This window comes from Panthera uncia, chromosome C2, assembly GCF_023721935.1.
Source record: "Panthera uncia isolate 11264 chromosome C2, Puncia_PCG_1.0, whole genome shotgun sequence".
Taxonomy (NCBI): domain Eukaryota; kingdom Metazoa; phylum Chordata; class Mammalia; order Carnivora; family Felidae; genus Panthera; species Panthera uncia.
Genome location: NC_064810.1, coordinates 60877075 through 60899672, shown reverse-complemented (window position 1 = coordinate 60899672; position 22598 = coordinate 60877075). Strand labels below are relative to the sequence as shown.

The 22598-nt window shown below is 40.1% G+C and overlaps 1 protein-coding gene across 3 annotated transcripts in view; it reads left to right on the top strand.

Annotated features, from left to right (window-relative positions):
- The window catches only part of LSAMP (limbic system associated membrane protein), a 651110-nt gene that overhangs the window by 587404 nt on the left and 41108 nt on the right, over positions 1–22598 (top strand). For all 3 annotated transcript variants that reach the window (XM_049628208.1, XM_049628207.1, XM_049628206.1), the window contains exon 4: positions 13530–13664. In XM_049628208.1, coding sequence (XP_049484165.1) covers positions 13530–13664 — 135 coding nt within the window. The remainder of the gene's footprint in view (positions 1–13529; positions 13665–22598) is intronic.

Sequence of the window (22598 nt, the reverse complement as noted above, 5' to 3'; positions counted from 1 at the left end):
AAGTCCAAAATCAAAGCACTGGCAGGTTCAGTATCTGGTGAGAACCCATTTCTTGGTTCATAGATGGGTGTCTTCTTCATATATCCTTACATTGCAGAAGAGGCACCAGAGCTCTCAGGAGTTCTTCCCAAAGGGCACTACTTTCATTCAGGAGAACTCCACCCTCGTGACTTAATCACCTCCCAAAGGCCCCACATCTTAATACTATCACTTTGGGAATGGGAGGAGGCAGGCACCTTCAGTCCATAACAATATGCTTCACCCTTATCAAGGGTCAAAATACCATATTCTAGGTTGAAACCATTAGCAATTGAATCTCTGAATAGTTATTCTGTGTGAGATCCTTATAAGGTAGGTGTGAGACGTAAGGTGGGCAACCGTTATAGAGTAAGATGAAATGACTTCAACACAGGGCTGGGAAGTTGTCAGTTATAAACAAATGCTTGAGAACATGTGTGAGTGCTTGGTTGAGATATAAAAACTGTGCTATATAATGTGGAAAAAAATACTGAGTCTGATATTTTTGCAAGACAGCTATTGGTTATCACGTGCTCTCTCTGTCTATAAAAGGTCTCCATGTGGACCCTATAAATATTATACTTTTAAGTAAATAATTGCGTAGTTTTTGCCTTATAAGCACTGCAGGGCCTAAGCCACTAGCAAACTTAAAAGTTCCCAATGAGAAAGGAAGATAGCTGAGTTTTGCTTGGGCTAAAGTAACAAACTAAGACAGAGAATGAATTCTTTTTACCCACGTTTCAGACCTCTTTTCCTTTCCAGGAAGACTTATAGTTCATACCATTAAGGAAGCTCAAGTTGGGATTATTCTCAGAATATCCAAGTCCAAGGCCTACGACTAGAGCAAGGTGCTGAGATTGCTGGGTAATTGTGCTGTATCTAGGCTAACAGGTGGTCAGTGACAGAAATACAAGTAGGAGAATCCAGCCTTGGAGCAAAGGAGACATTGACAACTAGATCATGATGGGCCAAATTTATGGTTTAGACCAATGTTAGCCCCACCTGGGGACTGGAGTGCAATCTCAGTGCCAGTGACAAGTATGGAAGGGTAATCAAGCAAACTGCTGTGCGGAGTGAAGAACAGGTAAAGAAAATGTATCTGAGTGTGCATATAGATACCTTCTGCCTTCAGGGTCAGTGCTGAGGGCCAAACCCTTCTCAATAGTGAGGAAAGAACTTCTAAGGAAGGCCAGGCTTGCGTCTCAGTGCTCCTGGGCAGAGTGGGCTGGGCCCGCAGGTCACAATTCCTCAATAGCAACAGTCAGCCAGCACAGAGGCTAGGGAAGAACAGACAGTTCACACATACAGTCACTAAAGTTCTTTATTGTCCAGCAAATTAGAGAATTGTTCTGTTGTTTATATAAATCAACCTCCTGGCTGGTAATTCCTCCTGTCATTTGGTATCGGTGTCTTATTTCTGTATTAATTCTTCTCTCCTTATGCCAGAAATAGAAAAATCTCAGAGATTTTCTTTTTCATTATGAGAAACCTACCCTGAGGAGACAGCCAAAAGGGTGAATATGTCTTTCCTCTATACTGAAGTTATTAAATCCAATTCCATTTTTAAAAAAAAAACTCTTAATATAAAAGTAACATATGATTTATGTCAAAAATTCAAGCAATATAGGAGGACAAAAAAATGAAGAGAAATTCCCTGACAACACACTCCTGGCCCTTCTGATTCCATAATCCAGAAGACTACCCTAATATTATATAGACACTGTATATATACAATCAACTGTGTTAAAAAGCATATATATGAATATATGTATTTATGTGTGAATACAACTTTTTTTAACACAAAAGAGATAAACCATAACTAGCATTCTATAGTCAATATATCTTTTTAGTGACTAGAGGGCATTACATGAATGAAATTTTCTTAAGTAGCTGAATACATATCTATGAAAAGCATGACATTTAATAGTAAGCATTTAATAAATACTGGATATAATAATGCAAATATGTTGTGATAATCCTTTCCTAGCTTACTTTTATAATTCTACAACTATACAACATTTCTGAAAAAAATAGATTAGTTTTCCTTGTCTGCAATTTTCATAAGAGGAGATTTATACTCTATTTATTCATTTCACATAACATTATGTTTGGGAGATTGTCCATATTGCCACTTACAGCTGTCATCCATTCATTTTCTTTGCTGTATGGTATTTTATTATGTGAATATGTAACAATTTATGTACTTTCTACACAATGTGGGTGTTTCCAATGCTTCTGGGAACATCACTGAACATAGTAGTGGAATTGCTGGATCGTATGCATGTCCTCGGCTTTAGTCGCTATTGTCAAACTGTCTCCCAAAATAACCAAACCAGCCCACTGATTTTGAAAATTCCGACTTTGGAAGAAATGTGGCCCTTTTATGTCATTTATATTATAAATTTTTCATCTTGTCATTTCTGTATTTACTTTGTTGATGAAGGCTTTGTACTATGGAAAAATTTTGACTTTTTATGTAAACTAATCTCTTTTTTTTTTATGGCTTCTGTGTTTCCTAACTTGCTTACAAAGATATTACCTTCTTCAGTTTTATCAAATTATTGTCTATTCTTTTAGTATCCTTACAGTTTACATTTTAATTTTAAATTATGTGACACATCTGAATTTGTTTTGGTGAATAATATGAGAATGATTTTTTTTTTCTCAACAAGCGATAGCCTGTTGCTTCAACACCATTTTAGCAATAATAAAAGAGAAAGATCATTCATTAGGTATTTGGTTACAGTATTGACATATAAAACTATGGGTTTTTTTAAGGAAATATGATTGATACCAGTTACATAATAGTAAAAAGGAATAATAAAATATAAAATATATTAGAATAAGCTTAATGCAAAATTCTCATGACTTAGGAAGAAAAAAACAATTGATGGATTAATAAAGACTTAAATATGATATCTTATTCTTGGATAGACAGAATTAAGATTATAAAGCTATATCTCTGTGAGTGAACCTATAAATCTGATATAAACCCAATCAAAAAACCGAATATTTATTTTTTGTTTGATTTAAAAGATAATTCTAAAGTTCGTCTGAAAAAAATATATGGAACCAATCATGAAAATTCTGAGAAATGACTATGCATAGCTTTAATTAAAATGTATTGAAAGCTATGGTACGGGGTACCTGGGGTTCAGTTGGTAGAGCATGTGATTCTTGATCTCAGAGTCATGAGTTCAAGCTTCACGTTGGGTGTAGAGTTTACTTAGAAAAAAAAGTTATGGCAGTTCAACAGGTATAAAAACTCCCACTCTCCCCCAACATAGATTAAAAATTAAAAAATAAAAATAGTAGGCGCCTAGCCCAAGCATAGACAGAAAGAAGCAAGAAACAGAAAAGAATGAAGAAATAAACCAAAATGTAAATAGAATCAGCATTTAAAATCATTGATGAAAATATGATTAATAGTTTTTAACAGAAACTAGTTCACATATAATTTGCAAAGCCTTTAATCCATTTTCCGTTCATGTGAAATAAAGTCAAGGCCTTCCAGAGCTGTTCAATTGTATTTATCCCTGATGAGAATGTAAGTTCCATGAGAGAATAACTTTCTTTCTTCTACTTCCTAGTTCTTATAATTGCCATTTATAATCGTACTTCAGAAGCCACATTTTGCTATTCAGACACACAACCCACTTGCATATATATTTTTAGGTATTTAGGTCTTTTATTACTAAAAATTTATATTTTGAATCATTAATCTTATTCAGCATTTGGAGGTACCCATCTTATTTTGCCCCCTCGATGGTTAGTTCTTTATTTTTGTCTAGAGTTATCTTCTTTGGTTTATAAAAACCTCAGAAAATAAATGAATAAAGAAATGAAGTGTAGGAAAAAAAAGTAGTTTTATTCTTCATTTATATCCAGTTGTTTGGAAGGGATCTGCACTTGAATATTCTTTAAGCATTCAAATTCAACAGGTATAAAAATGCATTTTATTAACCATCATAAAAATATCATCCAGTCCACAAATCAGTCAAACCAAGAAGTTCTGGGTCACCCCTTTCCTTCAACTTGCCACTTTAATTAAGGGGAATTTGTGAAAGTAGCGCCTTCCCATCAGGCTAAGACAGTCTGGTGGACTTTCCTCATTTCATCTGTTTAAACCTCCGTGGTGGCCTTTCTCTGTGCCTTTGTTTTTATTTAAAAAGAAGTAGAGGAAACATCCTCACACAGTGCTTTTTAAATGAAGTGACTTGTCAAGTCGGAGACTGTGGCAGTAATCTGAAAGGCAGTAAATTCAGCGACCCTCACTTGCACTGACAGCCTGTCACGCGCTTGAAACATAAATAGCAGTGGAGACAAATCGCTGCTGTTTTCCTATTAAGCTTTGGCCCACTAGCCTCGGAGCCTTCCAGGAGCACGTGGGCCCAGGCCTGGAGAGCCACCGCTTTCCAGAGCAGGCACCGGCTGGCCCCTAGGCTCACCCACGCCGCCTCTAAGTGTGTGTGCTCCCAACACTGCAGCTGGGCCCCCCATTCGCACAGAGATCCATCTGCTTCCCTGAAAGGCCAAAAGCCCGGGCCAGGATTGGGGGGCCGGGGGTGGGCGGGTGCTGGTACACACACAGGGCTTCAACCCAAATGGAGTGCTGATGGGGGTAATTCCTAGTTCATACGTTTTGGTCTAAAAACAAGAAGCAAATTGCCAGACTCCTTATGATTATTTGTGTGGAGCCCTGAGCCTCCCGCCTTATGTTAAATGGGAATATTCTAAGAACATCCATTTAGTTCACGCTTATACCGTTTCCTTTTCTGACCCACCCCCACTTCTCCACTTTTCTCTTCATTACTTATTTATTGACTTTAAGCAAGAAGAGTTCTCTAAATTGGATCAACCAGCTCATTCAGCAGTGAGGCTAGCTGAAGAAGTGAGGCTAGGATTTGGGGGTGAGCCCAAATGAGGTCACTGCAACATGGAGGCCTGTAATGAAAGGGCAGAAGGCCAGATGGGGTTATTGCCTGCTTTGTTTTAATTACCTTTCTAAGGCTTCTGTGGCAGCCGCAAACTCTGCCTAGCAATCCTTCCACAGTGCAGTTGCCCTGCTGAGTTTAACACATTCACTTACAAAATGCCAATTGATTTATGTGACTTTTGAAAACAGCGACCGCTGTTCTCATCTCTTCTGATATTTAATCCTCAGCCATGGCAGAATCGCTAATGACAGGTCCTGTAACACCCACAGTTCTGACGACAATGCTGAGAGATCTTGGGCGTTGCTGCCTCTGGCTACCAATTCTAAGGTCTTCCTCATCCACTTCTTATGGAATCATCCAGAAAACAGACGCCTGCGGAATTTTTTTTTTTTTTTTTATTCCAAAGGACTCTTCTGAGGTCTTTGTTTCTGGTTTTACCTCCTTGCCTATTCTTTCTTGCACCCTTAGAAAAATAAAAATGAAGACAGTGAGTCCTTGCTTTATGACATCGTGCTGTATCATACTTTCTGCAGCCTCTACTACAGCGGTTTGAATTACCACCAATGTATATATTACACATTTAATCCACATGTAGCCCCAGGCTCTTAGCAACTCCGTATTTCTGGGTGCCTAAGGAACGTACTCTCCAGGATGTTCCAAGAAAACCTGATACCAACCACATGAAGAATGTAACTCATTATCTTCACTCCAGGTTAAGCACTCCTTCCTAATTTCCCAAGTGGTGCCAATTGCATTCAAACCCAGGAAATCATTAGCTTTCAACATACACACTGCATTAGAATACTGTCCGTACTTAAGAAAACTCAAATGGACTACAAGAGACCCTAGGGCAAGCAAAGGTCCAAGTATGTGTCACACATTCCTTTCTTCTGCCCTCACAGACGTTGTCACTCTTTCCCATTGAGCCCAGACGCTGCCTCAAAATCTTTCTCAACATCATGCTCCAGGAAGCCACTGCTTATTAGTCAGGATTGATGATGACTATTTGTCATCCCTGAAGAACCATCTTCACTCTCAATAGCAATTCACAGGGCAGCTTATCACAAAACATTTTAGGATTCAGCACCAAGGAACTGATAGTAAGTGTAAGTGGTATTGATATAAAAAGTATAAAAAGGACTTTAAATAAATAGAATTTCCATGGGATTCCATGCCTATATGCCATGTTTTCTCCAGAAATGAAAGAAAGAAGGAGCAGGGGGTAGGGAAGGAAGGAAAGAAGGAAGGAAAGAAGGAAGGAAGGAAGGGAGGGAGGGAGGGAGGGAAGAGGGAGAGAGAGAAGGAAGGAAAAAACAAATGATAAAAAATGGCATTTTAATCAGTACCTTGAGGGTGCCAGAAGGCTCCATTGAGCCTTCATTGAGATGCAGGGGTACCAAACAGTAAATCCAGAGTTTCCACACCACCCCACACAACCTAGCATATGTCTTGCTATCACAGCATGATGCTCATTTCTCTTGCATGGAAAACTCTATTTCAAGTAGGCTAACCAGACTGCCACACCCTTTCACAATTTGCCAGCTCTGGTTTTCTGCACTTGTGTTTTTCAGCTTCCTACAAACTCACTTCTCCCAGTAAGTCTTTCCTAATACCAGATGTCCATTCTACACTGTAGCTCCTTTGCTAGCTGCTGGCATTTGTGTGCACCAGTGGCTTTGGTGGGACCTCTATAAATAAGTAGGTGGTGCTAAACTTCTAAATTACCAACTTGTTTTCTCATATATTGCTTCATTTGATTCTTTCATTAAGAAGTTAAGTGGACAGCCCTTATAAAAACTGAAGGCTATCTTTTACTTTCTTTATCTGTAACTGAGTTGCATTGCTTTGGAAACTCCCTGAGTTTCTCATTCTCAAACTCCCATTTGATACTCAGTAGACAGAAATAGAGTGGCTTATGAGAGCTAAGAGTCCAGCTAACTATAGCATCTCATGGCAGCCTACTGACAAAAGTAGATACGCCTAGTCAGAAACATGGGCTCCAGAAGCCCACAGACCGGTTCGAACCTCAGCTCTCCTTAATCACATTATGTACCTGGGCAATTTCCTCTAGGGTCTTCTCTAAACCTGGATTTCCATCTGTAAGCACTCTAACACAGTATTGTGAATTAAATGAGATAATATCTGAGTCACCTAGCACAGTGCCTAGTGTGTGTTTATTAAATAGCAGCTTCTTCAACAGTCACTCTGCAATATTTCTGAAGCACTCCAGCATCCAGCATCATGCTGCACGATAGGGAGGGGTACAATGATGAGTGAAACCAGATGTGGTCCCTACAATGGAAGATTAGCTATTATCAATACAATTTCCCTTGAAAAAACAGAATGTAGGGAATCCTGATTCCAAGCCTAGCATTTAGAAGGGCAGGACTGTTTCTAAAAACTGACACCAAATAGGAGGTAAGTAATGGTTAAGTATGAGTACAATAACAGAATGCCATGCCCCAGGAATAAAAAGGATGTGTAGATGGCAGCTTCCGGCTGGATGCTGAGCTCAAACTGTCAGCTAGCTGATTTTTTGTATGTGAAAGCAAAAATACAAACCATAATGAATTGGATCTCTCTGGATGCCAAGAAAAATGATGCCAGGGCGTTCTTCTTCATTTGGCTTATGCTCATTCATAGAGCCAAAGCCAGTTGTGAATCTTTCCTGGCATTGTGCATGCCTCTGGTTTCTGGGTACTAACTACACCCTTTGGGGCTGCAGAAGGCATGGGGCCAATTTGCATAATCCACACCCTGTTGTGTCTTCCTATTCAAATGGGGAACATTTCTCCAGCAGAGTAACCAACCCCTTCCTTTCCTTATAGCTCAATATCTCAATAGTTAAATGCCTCATTCTCTAGAGAACTCTTTCTTCTTTCATTTCCAATCCTCAAACTCTTCTTTAAAATCATGCCTATTGTATCACCATTGTGTCTCTTCAATGTAGTGTTCCTCCCTATGTCTCCTTATTCTCCTATGATTGCTGCTTCTGAGGACTGTGTCTGTCCCCACCCCTGTCTTCTTTCAGACACAGATCATTTACCACTCCCTTCAACCCTCTCATGATGGGTGGGTGGTAAGAGGTGGGATGAGAAGTGGTTTCACCCTTTGGACAGAAACACTGTCAAATACTAAAGGATCTCTCAGGTGGGATGTGAGGCTGAGCAACCAAACTTCAAAGGACCTAGAGAGAGACATGGCTGGAAATATAAACAGAACCCCATCATAGGCATATTTCCAGGGTTTCTCGCTCCCGTTTTTTTTAGCATGTTTGTGTAGAACGTGATGTGCAAAAAAAAAAAAAAAGTAGGGAAGGAAGCAAACACAGAAACAGGTGAGTATGTCTTTAGGAAAAAAAAAAGAAAAGAAAACATGAAACGTACTGTAAGAACAGAAACTTGTTACAGCATTTGAAGTTAGCACAGGAAACTTCAAATGGCATCATTGATTTGCAATCCTTTTTTTCTTTTATTTTTAGAGGTGGAAGTTCATAGCTTGCTTTCGCTCATCCTGTTCACCACTCTTCTTTCCAGCCACAGGCCCACACAAACACACACATGCCTTGCAAGACACGTTCCACTTCTTTGCTTTTCCTTCATCTGTATGTGTGTTTATGTTAAAGGTAATGTGTTTACAGCAACTTGTAAATATTCAAATTTAGAAGAGCCGAAGAAGATGTCAACCCCATTTCAAACCCATCTTCCCTTCTGTGAAAGAATGATCTACAGGGATGTTATACTAAGATTCTTCTCAGAATAGTGGGGAAAAAATGATTTGTCCATTTCCTAACATGTATAAACCCTTGGAATTCTACATTTTTAAAGTCCTAAAATGCTCAAATTTTAACAAGTTTTCTAAATTGTATTTCCTGTATCTCTAATAAAGGAAAAGAAAAATATCATAATGATTATTAGGGTAGTAGTCTTTCTGTTTTTTAAATTTCAAATAGGCCACTTGTCATCTCTGCAGATTTTTCAAGAATAGACCTGCTCTGTTTAGTAAGCAAATGTTTGGGTGTTAGTGAATTTGTATGCTGTTTCCTAAAAGTTCAAGTGAATGGTTATATGTAAATAAAACAGTTGTATGTCTATATGCGTCTGTGTATGTGGGAAGGAGAAGGAGAGGAATGGGAGAGAGAGAGGAAGGAGAGAAACGGAGAGAGAGCAGTGCCATGGAAATATATTTAATTTTAAATGGCTGCTTGCTTACAAAGGCCTGATTGACCTTGGGAATCTAAATGACTTATTCAGTCAACACTGAAGTCCCCATGATTCACCAAAGCACAGAACTCTAAAGCTGCTATACTCAGAAGGTGGCACCTGGCATACTTTAATTGGCATTATTCCTGGCTGATTTGCCTCTGCTTTAGGGAGCACAGAAGAGAACACTTTCCTCTTGCCATTAGCTCTAGGCCCTTCTTTCTGACTTATGAAGAAATATTAAAAGAACTAATATGTACAATTTGAGTAAACAGTGACTAAGAGGGGATATGCTAATTATGTGCAAGAGTTTGAAAGGTGCATACACTGAGGAGGACGAGAAGTTATTTAGCCTGGTAGCTGAATATTGCCAGGAGACACAAAAGCACATTAAGCAAAGGGAGATTTAAACTAAACACCAGATCCCAGAATAAATATAACACTCGGCGACGTGAGCAAGCTTGTGGAAATAGGTTGAGATGTTTAAAATACCAGAATATTGAAATTTGCATTTCAAGTAAACATTTATACAAGGGCAGAAAGTAATAGAAGATAGGAACAAGAGGAAGGCCCACGTTGTAGCCAGAGGGCTTTATTCCAGCAGAGAACTCAACAACAGGTTAAGTGTCACACTCCATTCTCAGAGCCTTCTTAAGGTTGAGAGAGTAAAGGGGAAATGGGGACAGCACCCTTGGGTTGAGAGCAGCTAGTCAGAGTGAACTGAAAACATGGAGGGGAAAGGTGGCCTGAGGGGGACAGACACACAAGGGCAAAGGGAGAGGAGCAAGAGAATCCAAGGGCATTTTAGAATTCTGACTCGAGATTAACAACATGTACTCCATGCTTTGAACAAAAAACTGCAGTTGGTCATGGTGACTGTTTCCACCTGGGGGCTCTGTTAGTATTGCCATACCTTCTTTTGAAGCAATAACTCCACACAGCAAATACATCCTTAGGACATGGCCAGAGATGCCCCATCTGGCTTTTCAACAGCAGAAGATTCAGCATACCTTTTCTTCCCCAGTAAAAGAGTACTCTGTGAGGATCATTCAAAGGAGTGGATTGATATACTAGCTTCTCCTATAGACATACTGAGCTACCTTTCGATACTTAATTCTCTTAAGCTATATGATTTATTGACTCTGACTTTAGTTTCTGCTTGTGTTTCTTAATTCAGCTCAGCTAACTCCACCAACTAATCTGAGCCAAATTCTGTGCAACAGAAAAGCTCCCATTTCCTCTCAGATCACTATGGATTAATACGAAGTGTTCAAGTGAAGTAGGACAGATAATGTGTTGTGGGCAAAGTCTCCTGTGGGTGTAAGAAAAATAGACGAGCAAGGGGTGGTAGGCAATATAAAAGTTTCAGCTGAAGGATCCAAGGCGTCAAGGAAGAATGACAAGAAGTTTCCAGAGGTGTTGTTTAATATTTTAAATTCTTATCAAGCTTGTTAGATGAAGGAAGAACAGCCAGTTTCTCTTGCCTGTATTTGGTTTGCACACTGAGACTCCCCACTCTAGTGAAGCAGCTGTGTATGTGTGTGCTGGGGAATGAGGCAGTCATCAGAGTGGAGCAGAGCTATCATGGGAGAAACAAATGATCATCCTGCCTTATGGTTGGGGCCCATAAGAGAAACTCCCTTTCATCTTCAGGTGGTATTGGGGGTAAGTCTTCCTGGAGATGTGGGATTGAAAATTCATCTGGTGAGGATCTGTTTTATTATCCACTTATCTGGAAAAACTGGATTATTAATACCTACATTGGCATGTAAGAATCCCAGGTCCAAAAACCCAGTAAACACCACTTTACTCTGGTTCATCTTAATGTTTACTCTCACAGGTGCCACCTTCCCAAACCTGTAGGGCCTTCGTTTGTACTGCTAAAAGTCATCTTTCCCTCTCCTGGAACAGGTTTATATCTTTCAGAAATTCAAACTGCAAGGTAGGGATTCACTACCCACCATTTCTAGGTATTTCATGGGAATCAAAAAAGACTTCAGTGTTGTTAGCCATCTCTAAGAAGACTGTACTTGTTCTCTCTTTCACTGACAGCTCAGTACCTACTCAGGGATGAGGTTGATGGGTGTGGGGGCAGGGCATGGGAGAAATCCTACACCATTCCGATATCGTTTTGAACCCTCCTTTCATTACGATCCACCATGATTCTCAAAATCAGTAATGTTGTCTTACTGTCAATCCCACTTCTGCACTCCAGATTTTTTAATGAGTTTACACCTATTTTGGCCTGCAGTTGTCAACATTACCATTTGTCTTCAGGGTATTTGTATTTGGCTACAAGATTTTAGCATCAATTAGCTGGCATGACTCTCAAGTCCATAGTTGCAAGTACGTAGGAATGAATTTTTTTTCCTCCAAGTCCAAATTCTTACCGGCTTATCCAATAGAGTAGACTATAACCCTTCCTAAGATTTCTGTTTTCTTTCCTACCATATTCTACTTCTGTAGCATGTGAAGTCACATCTGACTGCTTGCCTGAATGTGGAGAAGAAGAAAGGTGAAAACACAGAGGAAAAAAATCTTTTACAGATAACACGCAGCTATTTACTTAATAGACTAATTCTAAAACATTTTCAGTAGAAACATGTGCTAGATAATGTGCAAGACCAGAACCAGATATTTCTATATAACTACTGTCCTTTATTGTTGAGATTGCATAGTTTCCTCAGTACTAGTGATAGTGACAATTGACAGAAGACTCAAAGCTTTGCTGACAGTTGTGTTATAGGATGTTATCAAAGAAGCCCTATGTTCTATTGGGAGTGTAGTTAACAGGTTTGGCTGACATATTTAGACAGTGAATTTGTCTCTGTGCTAGCTGTCTGTTATGTTGATTTGGCCATTGGGGAATTTCCAGAAAAGGAAAACAGCTTGTGGCATTTGTGCAAAGCTATTAATTGGTACCATTTAGTGTAGGATGACCGGGAGCAAGATTTCTTCACAGGGGCAGGACGGTGTCCTTTAGCAGGCTCCCAGGCTGTTCCATCTTAACCCGACAGCAGTGGGATTTGTAATCTAGGGTGAGGAGGGTTCAATTTAGCCAGAGTTAAAGTCCATTGGCTTTTTTGGCTAACCTCTTTCCCTGCTCAATCCCCTTTCTTCTTCACCTTCTTTTCCTCCCTTTCCCTTTCCTCCCCTCCCCTTCCTCTTCTCCCCACCCCATCCCTCTCCAGGAAGAAACTCATTTAATCAATTATGCTCCAAATAAGGGGAGTTAAAGAAGACTGCCTATCTTGAAATTTCATTACTAAATGGACACATCTAACTTTGTGGGACTGTCCAAAAAGGCCTCCAGACCCCTAATCCTAACTGATTAAGCCAACGATATTGAGCTCCCTACCACTCACGCCCATGTGACACAGTTTGTCACAAAGCACAGCATCAGCAGTGTATTCTTATGGATCTGGTCCATAGCCTGAAAGCCTCAGTAATGTTGTAGTTTGATACTGAGCAAGGAAACCATAACTGCAAGACAGGGTTTTGAACATGACCTTTGTGAACAGAATTCCTCATAATCTAAGGGAGAAGAGTGACAGTTTCTCAAAAGGAAGCCACTTGTCCTAATAACAACGGGTGGGAAGAGTGCTTTGCTGCATGGTGTAATTGATGATATCAGTGCTTCAACAGTAGTGCCTCTGAGCCCTTACAACCGTGTGCACCTGCCCCCAACTCCCACTTTGTTCTGAGCCCTTAACCAATGACTGATGGGTGGATGTCTGTCACCCTCATGGGTGTAAATGCATTAACATTCCAGCTTCTTGACTTTTGGTCAGGACAACTTTAAGTGGGGCTTGTGCTCTCCCCAGAGCTCCCTGAGGGATTAAGCCAAGTTGTTCTGTATGGGATGTGACCTCTACCCTCTCGTGGCTTCTTTCTCGTCCAGGTCCCATTTTCCTACTTCCCTACTGGTTTTTCCTGAGAACACTTCCTCCAGAATCACTTTCATTTGACTCTTTGTCTTGGGTGGGGTCTGCTTCTGTGGAACGTTACCTCCGACAAATACATTGTCAAAGTATTAAAAATCCATGTGTATGGGGCGCCTGGGTGGCGCAGTCGGTTAAGCGTCCGACTTCAGCCAGGTCACGATCTCGCGGTCCGTGAGTTCGAGCCCCGCGTCAGGCTCTGGGCTGATGGCTCGGAGCCTGGAGCCTGTTTCCGATTCTGTGTCTCCCTCTCTCTCTGCCCCTCCCCCGTTCATGCTCTGTCTCTCTCTGTCCCAAAAATAAATAAAAAACGTTGAAAAAAAATTAAAAAAAAAAATCCATGTGTATTTTCTGTTTCTGGAAAAAAAAAATAGGTGTTCTGCTGCACATTGTAAACCTAAAAAACAGTCATGCTAATCTCCGTTTTTCAGGGAGAGAATTTGAAGGAGAAGAAGAATATCTGGAGATCCTCGGCATCACCAGGGAGCAGTCAGGCAAATATGAGTGCAAAGCTGCCAATGAAGTCTCTTCAGCGGATGTCAAACAAGTCAAGGTCACTGTGAACTGTGAGTATGGCAAAAGCCAGCAGGTGCAGTGTGCCCAGGGCCTACCTCCACCACTAGCAAGCTCTAAAGATCCCATTAGCAAAAGAACATTGCATTTCAAGCAGACGCGCCTCTGGTCAGGGATACACATTTATACATTGGACATATCCAAGGGCAGGACGTGGCCTTTGAATTTGATAAATCAACTCTACCAACTCTAAATATAACCCATAATGCATTTAACAATACAGTCTGTCTTTTACTCAGACTACAGAATTAAGAAAACATGATCAGACAGCACTAGCATATCTGGCAATCACTATTCTGGTCTTTGTGGAGAACAAGGTCATACCACCTTGGAAAAAGAAACAATTCATATCTGCTTAAACTGGAATTTCTATCTTATTGCATTGTTTGTCAGAAGGGAATAACCTATCCTCTGCTGTTTAGCTAATTGGCCTTGAGAATAAATTCAAGTCACTGGTCAGATATCACATGTCCCCGATGGCTACTAGGGATACCTGATAAATTAATTTGGTTATCTATTTGTCCCAAAGTATGGGCATTAGAAACGAAGATTTCACTAAGATGCATAGGTAATGGGCATACTTTGAACTTCTCAGATGAAAGGATCCTTAGATGTAGTTCAAAAGACAGGGGGTGGGGGTGGATCCATATGATGTGTGTCACCCAGCAAAGGAATAAAGAGAATTCGTTTACCCTGTTCAGTTAAGAGTGACTTTTCACATCACTCAAATTCAAGTTCCCACATCACACAATTGTGGCTAGTGACAGGAACAAAGGGATGTCCTAACATTTCTTCCCTCCTATGCATTTAGCATACTTACACACACACACACACACACACACACACACACACACAAATACATACCCTACACACCCATATATACATATCCACATATAACACACATACATGCACATGCAGGCACAAAGGCATACATAGACACATGCACAATCACATTGACCCACATTTGAAGATATACTTCAGACCATGACAAGTTACCTTCCATTATCTTAAGTCCTCCTTGCAGTTACCTATATACCAGTGATCCAAATTAAGTCCCTGTCATGGTGTACATAATAGACTCCATTTTAGGGTTTGAGACACAGAAGCCCCAGGAGGTAAAAATTGCCTTTCCAGTGTGAAAGCAAGTGTAAGAAAAGGGATTCAGACTCTGGCCCATTTGATTCTAAAGCCCATGCTCTCAGGAGAAAGAGGAAGAGAAGGAGTTTTCAATTCTTAATACCTACCACGTGCAGCACTGGACTAATGGGTTTACATTTGTCATTTAATTCACACAGTAAACTCCTGAGAAAAATATCATTAGGTTGACTTTAAAATTCTGGGAACTGAGGCATAAAGAGGTGAGGAAACTTGCCTAAGGTGACCTGGTCCACACTGGGCTGCACCATTTCCCAATGCCCTGTTTTAACCTTGCAGCCTTCTGAGACAGACAGTGAAATCTCCTTCACACCATACCTAGAAGAATCCAATACCTAGGACTCTGCCATAGACACTTATGGAAATCATTTCCAAGAAGTAAGGGGTACATCTGATGAGCTCTGAAGTGCTTTTATCCTATAGCTGTCTGCGATTTTTTTTAGTAATAGAGTTTTGAAATGCCAGTGTTACCATTCTTTTTCAGTGCTGGGTGTGTTTCAAAGACACATTAATGATCTCAATGTTATAAAATGCTTTAGGACCTTTTTTTCACATGAAAGGCAATTTCTCTGGGTGTTTATATAAGTTTATAATTAGGTTAGTTAGGTTCTTTTATGTACACAGAGCCGTGCCATCATCTTCCACCTCTTCTCTGACTTTTAGAGTTAAGATTTCATTTTCTCTTAATTGACCTTCATCTTAATTAGATTTCTGAAAGTCCAATCATGGAGTACATAGAAAATATTTATGCTTCCATTGTGTGAAACATCAAAGTGGTCTGCATTGCAGATGGTTCCCAAGATCAAAGCCAGCCGCCTGGGCCCTATTATTATTAGCGCAATTAGTCTGACATTGCTCCTTTTTGACTGTCCCCATAGTGTAACTTAGAGCAGCAGAAAATACTGATAATTTTCAAGAAAGGCTTTTATGAAGATGTGAGCTTTTCCTAGTGTTGAGTGAACCATGGAAGAATATAGGCAGAACCTTAAGATTCTGAAAATATACCTAATAACAAATCACACGGAGATTTATAATGAGCTTAAACATCCTGTATGTCCTAACCAGCAGCACCTGGCACATGCCTGACCTTATAAAAATTGCTAAGTGAATGTTTACTGAGTGAGTAGGTAAAAAACTCATAGGTAAACTCTGCTTTTGTCACATTTCTCCAAACTTTGCGAATGATATCAGTCACATATTAGAAAATATATTTAGTATCGATTTCCTTTGTGATCACCTTTTTACCAACACTTCATAAGCTATGTTTATATTACATTAAAACAACTAGCCATTGTACCTGTTGGTCTGTTCATACAATTTGTCCTATTTAAATGTAGTTGTATTAAGTAGATGAAGACTCCCAAGATTAAATTACAGAATCGGGTCTGGCTAGCAGAACTTGTTCCTACTGTGAAAAATCCAGTGTTTACCTTCATCACTTGATCTGAGCCTACCTAGTATGAAAGTGTCCCATTATTTAAATGGATTCCTCTTCCTTTTCAAAACACAGGGCTTGGAATTAGTTCAGGGGATCAGGACGGCTAAGATAAATAGTGGCTGAATAGATTATTGTAATGAAACAGACCCTGAGTACCACTGCAAAAAAAAAGTCCCAATGTTGACAATTTTCTTCTATGAGCATTTCATTGATTCATTTACTCAGTTGCCAACAGATATTTGTTGCAGGGCACTGAAATCCTAGAGCACTAAACAAGAGCTGTAGACAACAACAGTTTGTCCTGTTTACCTCATAAGCTGGATTCTGCTGTCTTTCCTTTTTGCTTCTCTTGGATAATCCTTCTCCACAGTTGGTTTATAGCATTACATATAGCCATTTGACATGCAAAATCTATTTTCTAAGTAGTAAGAGGTCCTGGAGTTTCAGCAGCTAAATTATTGACCTGAAATCTCTTCAACTAAATAGGCTTATTACTAGTACAATAGATAGGACTTCTGGCTTCTTGTATCTTACTCACAGTACAGCTGCAATTTCTTCCAGACACCAGCCCTAGGGACAACTAGCCTCTCCTAACAGATTCTATGTGTAAGCCTTCAATTTCAGCTCTCACAGTGTATTAAAAGTACCTACTTATGGGTTTACCTCATCTTAGTGCCCAATGTCCTGAGGATAACATCTTGTGCATAGTAAATGTTCAATAAATGCAGACTGTTAAGTTTATTGGACTTTTCTTGTACTGAAATCTTTTCCTACTTCTGCAGAAATTCTTCTCCAAAGCTGCCCCTAGCTCTCAAACCTTCCTTCCATCCCATTAACCAGCTAATATTCCTACTTTCCACTTTCCCACAACTATGTCTCCAATCAGGTTCACACTATCATGCTATAACTTCTTTTTCCTCTACTTACTTCTCTTTGAACTCAGCTCTGCCTCCACACTGGTATCCAGAGCTACCCAACACAGATGCTGGGGGACATGGATGCTGGCATTTCTAAAGCTCGCTCTTATGTTTGATAGCCATTTATTAGAGGGGCAGAGGTTACCCACCATAGAGCCCACAGTTGGGATTGCAGACATCCATTGTCTCCAGGTAATATATATGTATTTTAACTGAACTCTTCAGTGCTTTGATTCAAAAATCACCTAATGATGAGACTTTAGGAAAATAACTGCTCAACATGGAACCAGACTGGCTACTTTCTCTGCATATTCATAGCTACAGCTATTCATTTTCCATGCCAATGGAAATGTTTATTCTTATATTTGGGATAGTTTCGGTAAGCACATGTCCTAATGTTCATGACTCTATTATGGGACCTTCAGAGGAAATATTCAGTAAGAATCCAGAGTACTGCAATCTTCCACCATAATTTTGCAATGTGAACAGGAATCATAATTTTCTGAATTCCTTCAGTGTACCAAGACTGTTAGAAATTTTGTATGATTCACTGTAATCATCACATCAACAGTGGCTAACCAAGGAGGGAGGTATATTGGGCCTGACCTGCCCCAGCAAAGAGAAGTATTTACTTTATCACTGAAATTGTTTAGTATGTTTGGTTTAGTATTACTGGATCAAGGTGATTTAACAACAACAAAAAAAGACAACTTTCGGTTAGTTCTATTATTGTTTCTAAATTCTTTGGAAACAGTACCTTTCTTATTGCCTGCATTTTCTGCTCCTCCCCTCTTGGTCTACCATTGCACACCAACCCGGGAAGACAATCAGATTATCCCTCTGCAGAGAGGACAAAAACAGAGCTTAGAGAATATAAGCATTCTTGGCCACAAAATCAAAGAACTTGTGAATAGTAGATAGAGTTGGGATTCTAACCAAGATCTAACTCCAAAGCCCTCTTTCCTTCCAAACTACCATGTGAATAATAGTAATAAAAATAATAAATGTAGGGCCCCTGGGTGGCTCAGTTGGTTAAACAACTGACTTCGGCTCAGGTCATGATCTCACAGATTGTTAGTTCAAGTCACGCAACCCCACTTTGGGTGAACAGGAGCCCCACACTGAGTGAACACGAGCCCCACTTTGGGTGAGCCCCACTTCTCTCTCTCTCTCTGCCCTTCACTCACTTGCACCCTCTCTCTCTCAATAATAATAATAATAATAATAATAAATGTAATCACCTCAAGTATTAAGCATGCTCTCATATACATGATTTCATTTGATCTTTATGTCAAACCTGTGAGACAGATCACAGGGGCCATCATCTACATTCAGAGGTAAGGGGCTCCACGAGATCAATATGTCATCTCTAGGAGATGACAACCTAAGTGGCACAGGCAGAAATTGAGCCCACAACTCCTAATTTCTAATGTAGGTTTATACCTACTATGTACTGCATGTTCTGCTATTTTTGGTACCCTTTAATATTAAGCAGATATAGAACATTTACTTTTTAAGCTACCATTATGCTCCCCTAAGTGGTATTTTTCCTTATTAGGAATTCATTTCTTTTTATTTATTTATTTTTTTAATCAGTGTTTTCTTTTTTTTAATGTTTATTTGTTTTTGAAAGAGCTAATGAGCACATGAGCGGGGAGGGGGCAGAGAAACAGGGGGACAGAAGATCCAAAGCAGGCTCTGCACTGACAGCAGAAAGCCTTATGCGGGGCTCAAACTCACAAACCATGAGATCATGACCTGAGCCAAAGTCAGACACTTAACTGACTGAGCCACCCAGGTGCCCCAGGAATTCATTTCTTTTTAAAGGAACTCATTCAAATGGAAGCCCAGAGAGGTCAAAGCATGAGCTTCAAAACGTTGGTTCAAATCTAGACTCCATCAAATTCTGGCTATGTGAATTTGGACAAGTTATTAACCCTCTGTATATCTGTCTTCTCATTTATAAACTAGGGTTAATAATCCTTACTTCCAACAGCTACTATTTGGATAAAAAGAACATCTAAAGCCTAGAAAGTGCTAACACATGGTAAATGCCCACAAATTGAGATCTTTACCAAGAATTTTGTTCTTTTTATATTATTATTCCAAAATTTAGGATGATTAAATAAATGATACTCTGTTTGCCAAGCCATTGTCATTGTCATCCTATCATTCTAATCGAAAGACTCTTGTTATTAGTGATATAAGAAGAAGAAAGTCCTGGGGCACTTGGGTGGCTCAGTCAGTTAAGTGTCAACTCTTGGTGTCAACTCAGGTCATGATCTCAGGGTTCATGAGATCGAGCCCCATGTCTGGCTCTGTGCTGACAGCATAGAACCTGCCTACGATTCTCTCTCTCCCTCTCTCCCTGCCCCTTTCACACTTGCACATGGGCTCTCTCTTTCTCTCAAAATAAATAAACATTAAAAAAAGAAAAAGAAAGTCCTTATTAATATATTCAGAACCCAGAATTTTTAAGTAATGAAAACTGGAAGAGTCCTTTGAAAATTGTAGGCTACTCTAAAATCACATAAAGGATTACAATGGACCTCTGTGCAGCATTTTTATTAAGCCACATTTAATTTTTATTATAATGATATTTTGAGCATGGACATCTATTATTTTAACTACACCAGGCATGCTGCAATGTGATTTATAACAATTTTTCTTAGTCTCACCTATACAGGATTCATTACAAATGAATTTGAAATGTTCATTCCAATAAGCCATGAGTGAACAGACCTGTACCATTGTGTCATCTGAGAAATATTAGGAACAATGAGTTTTTCATACATTTATCATTATCTGTGAAGTTTTCTTGGTAGGAGAAATTTCCTAGATTTTCAAGGAGAGAAGCGAGTGTTCGGCCTTTGTAATTGACCAATGTCATCCTATCCCCAAATTAGTGCACTTAAAAGTGTTCAACCCTAATTCGCTGCCACTTTTCCCATGCTGGCATCTCTGAGGGGCTAATAAATAACTTACTACTTAGTTATTCAGGTTCTGAACAAATTGAGAAATAAGTAAAGATGTATGGAAGACTCAATGGCCCCCATTGTTAGAGATCAAGATGGGAAGATGTAGTACTTAGTGTGGACAACTTATTTCCCCAGTCATGGCAGCAGCCCTGGAATGGTGCAGGCTTACTCACCTGAGAGTGGGAAGGATACAGTCCTGGTAAGACTTTCTTGTGGAGAAGCAGAGGGGAAGCCCTGTTCCCTGCCAGAAGCTTGGTTGCAAAGGAAGCAAGGAAAGAGAGGAGCTAAAGAAACCTCATTTATTCTTCCCAAATTTTTCACTCAGAATCATTTCTTCCTTCTGGGTCCCAGAGCAAGAAGTGAAATAAGCTCCCACCACACAGAAGGAAACATCCAGAGCAAGGAAGAACTCTCCCACAAAACTGTACAGCTGGGACCTGCATCCCTGGTCCCATGGTGGAAGGTCTGGAAGCCATTTATCATGGCATTATTACATTGAGGTGCCACAGCTATGAGTGCCAGAGGCGGAGGGGATGGACAGCGTGTAATTGGGCCCAGATTATGCTGGTTTAGCAAAAAGGTAGTCATCATCAAGGGTTTGTCACTCATAGCAATGTGGCTCCAGAAACTCACAAACACTGGTTCAAACTCATTTTACAAACTGAGAAATTAAAGCAGTAGAATTACAAGCAAGATTATCTCTCTGGCCAGCATGCTGCAAACTGTGGAGGGAGTCACTGGCAGCTTAACAACCTGCTTCCGTGAAGAGGTGAGGATGGGAAACTAGCATTCATTCGTGGCCATCTATGTCTCTTCTGACATATCCTTTCTCAGAAGATGGCATCACTTAGATGCCCAAGCCAGAAACTTGGGTGTTACCTTTGACACTCCTCCTTTACATAGGTTCTTGTCATTTTTTTTTTTTTGAGAGGGGAAGGAGGGCCAGAGGAAGAGAATTTTAAACAGGCTGTACATGGGGTGCCTGGGTGGCTCAGTCGGATAAGCATCCGACTTCTGCTCAGGTCCTGATCTCACAGTTTGTGGGTTCGAGCCACGCCATTGGGCTCTGTGCTGATGGCTCAGAGCCTGGAGCCTGCTTCGGCTTCTGTGTCTCCTTCTCTCTCTGCCCCTCCACCAACTTGTGCTGTGTCTCTCTCTGTCTCTCAAAAATAAATAAATGTAAAAAAAAAAAAAAATTTTAAACAGGCTGTAGGTTCAGCACAGAGCCTGACGTAGGGCGTGATCTCACAACCATGAGATCACAACCTGAGCCGAAATCAAGAGTCAGACACTTAACTGACTGAGCCACCCAGGCACACCTATTCTTGTAAGTTCTGAGGCTCCATACCTTTCCATCGCAAATCTGCCCATTCTCGTCCAGCCCATTTATCACAAACCTAGCGCAGGCTATCTTGGCTTCCTTCAGTAATCTCGAAGTGGACCTCCCTGCCTCTGGTTCCAGCATTATATAGATGAGGAAATTGAAGAAATATCTAGATAAAGTACTATCTTCTATAAGGAGGAAGGACAGTGAGGGATAGAACCTGGATTTGGGCTCACATCTATCAAACTCTAAATCTAAACTCTTAACCTCTATTCTATGCCCCATCTCTATACAAATACCTCCCCCACCAATACAACTACCACCAATTATTCCATTGTCTTTTTTAAATGTTTATTTATTTATTTTTGAGAGAGAGAGAGAGAGAGAGCCAGTGGGGGAGGGGCAGAGAGAGAGGGAGACACAGAATCCAAAGCAGGCTGTAAGCTGTCAGCACAGAGCCCAACGTGGGGTTCAAACCCACAGACCACGAGATCATGACCTGAGCTAAAGTCAGATGCTTAACCCACTGAGCCACCCAGGCGCCCCTCCATTTTCTTTTGAACTAATGGACTCTAATGATCTATATAACCAAACATAGAATGAAAGAATTGTAAGTGGAATCTTGGGGATCCTTTTAAGCTAACTCCTTCTTTTAAAAGATGAGAAAGAAAAAGCTCAAACTGGTGCAGACACTTGTCCAGGCCACAGTTCTATTTAAGAGAAGAGTCAAAATCAGACCTCAGGTTTCCTGTTTCTGACTGTTCGTCCTGACTCCTAACCCATGGAACAGATAAATGAGTTACAATTTTGAAAGTTACTAATTTAAGGGCTAAATGAGTTATGGGTAGGAAAATAGACTTAGGTCGTAATGATACCAACTGCCCATTTGTGAAGGATAGGCAGTTTTCACTAGAATTGGGGTTTTTTGTTTTTGTTTTTGTTTTTGTTTTTGTTTTTAAGCTGGAAGGGATACTATAGGTCATTAAAGTGTGGTTCCCTCATTTTATAGGTAATAAAACCAAGGCTCAGTAAGATAAATTGTGCGATGGGAGGGCCACACAACCAAACTGAAATTAAAATCCAGGACCCCTAGTTTCCAATCCAAGGTTCTTTTC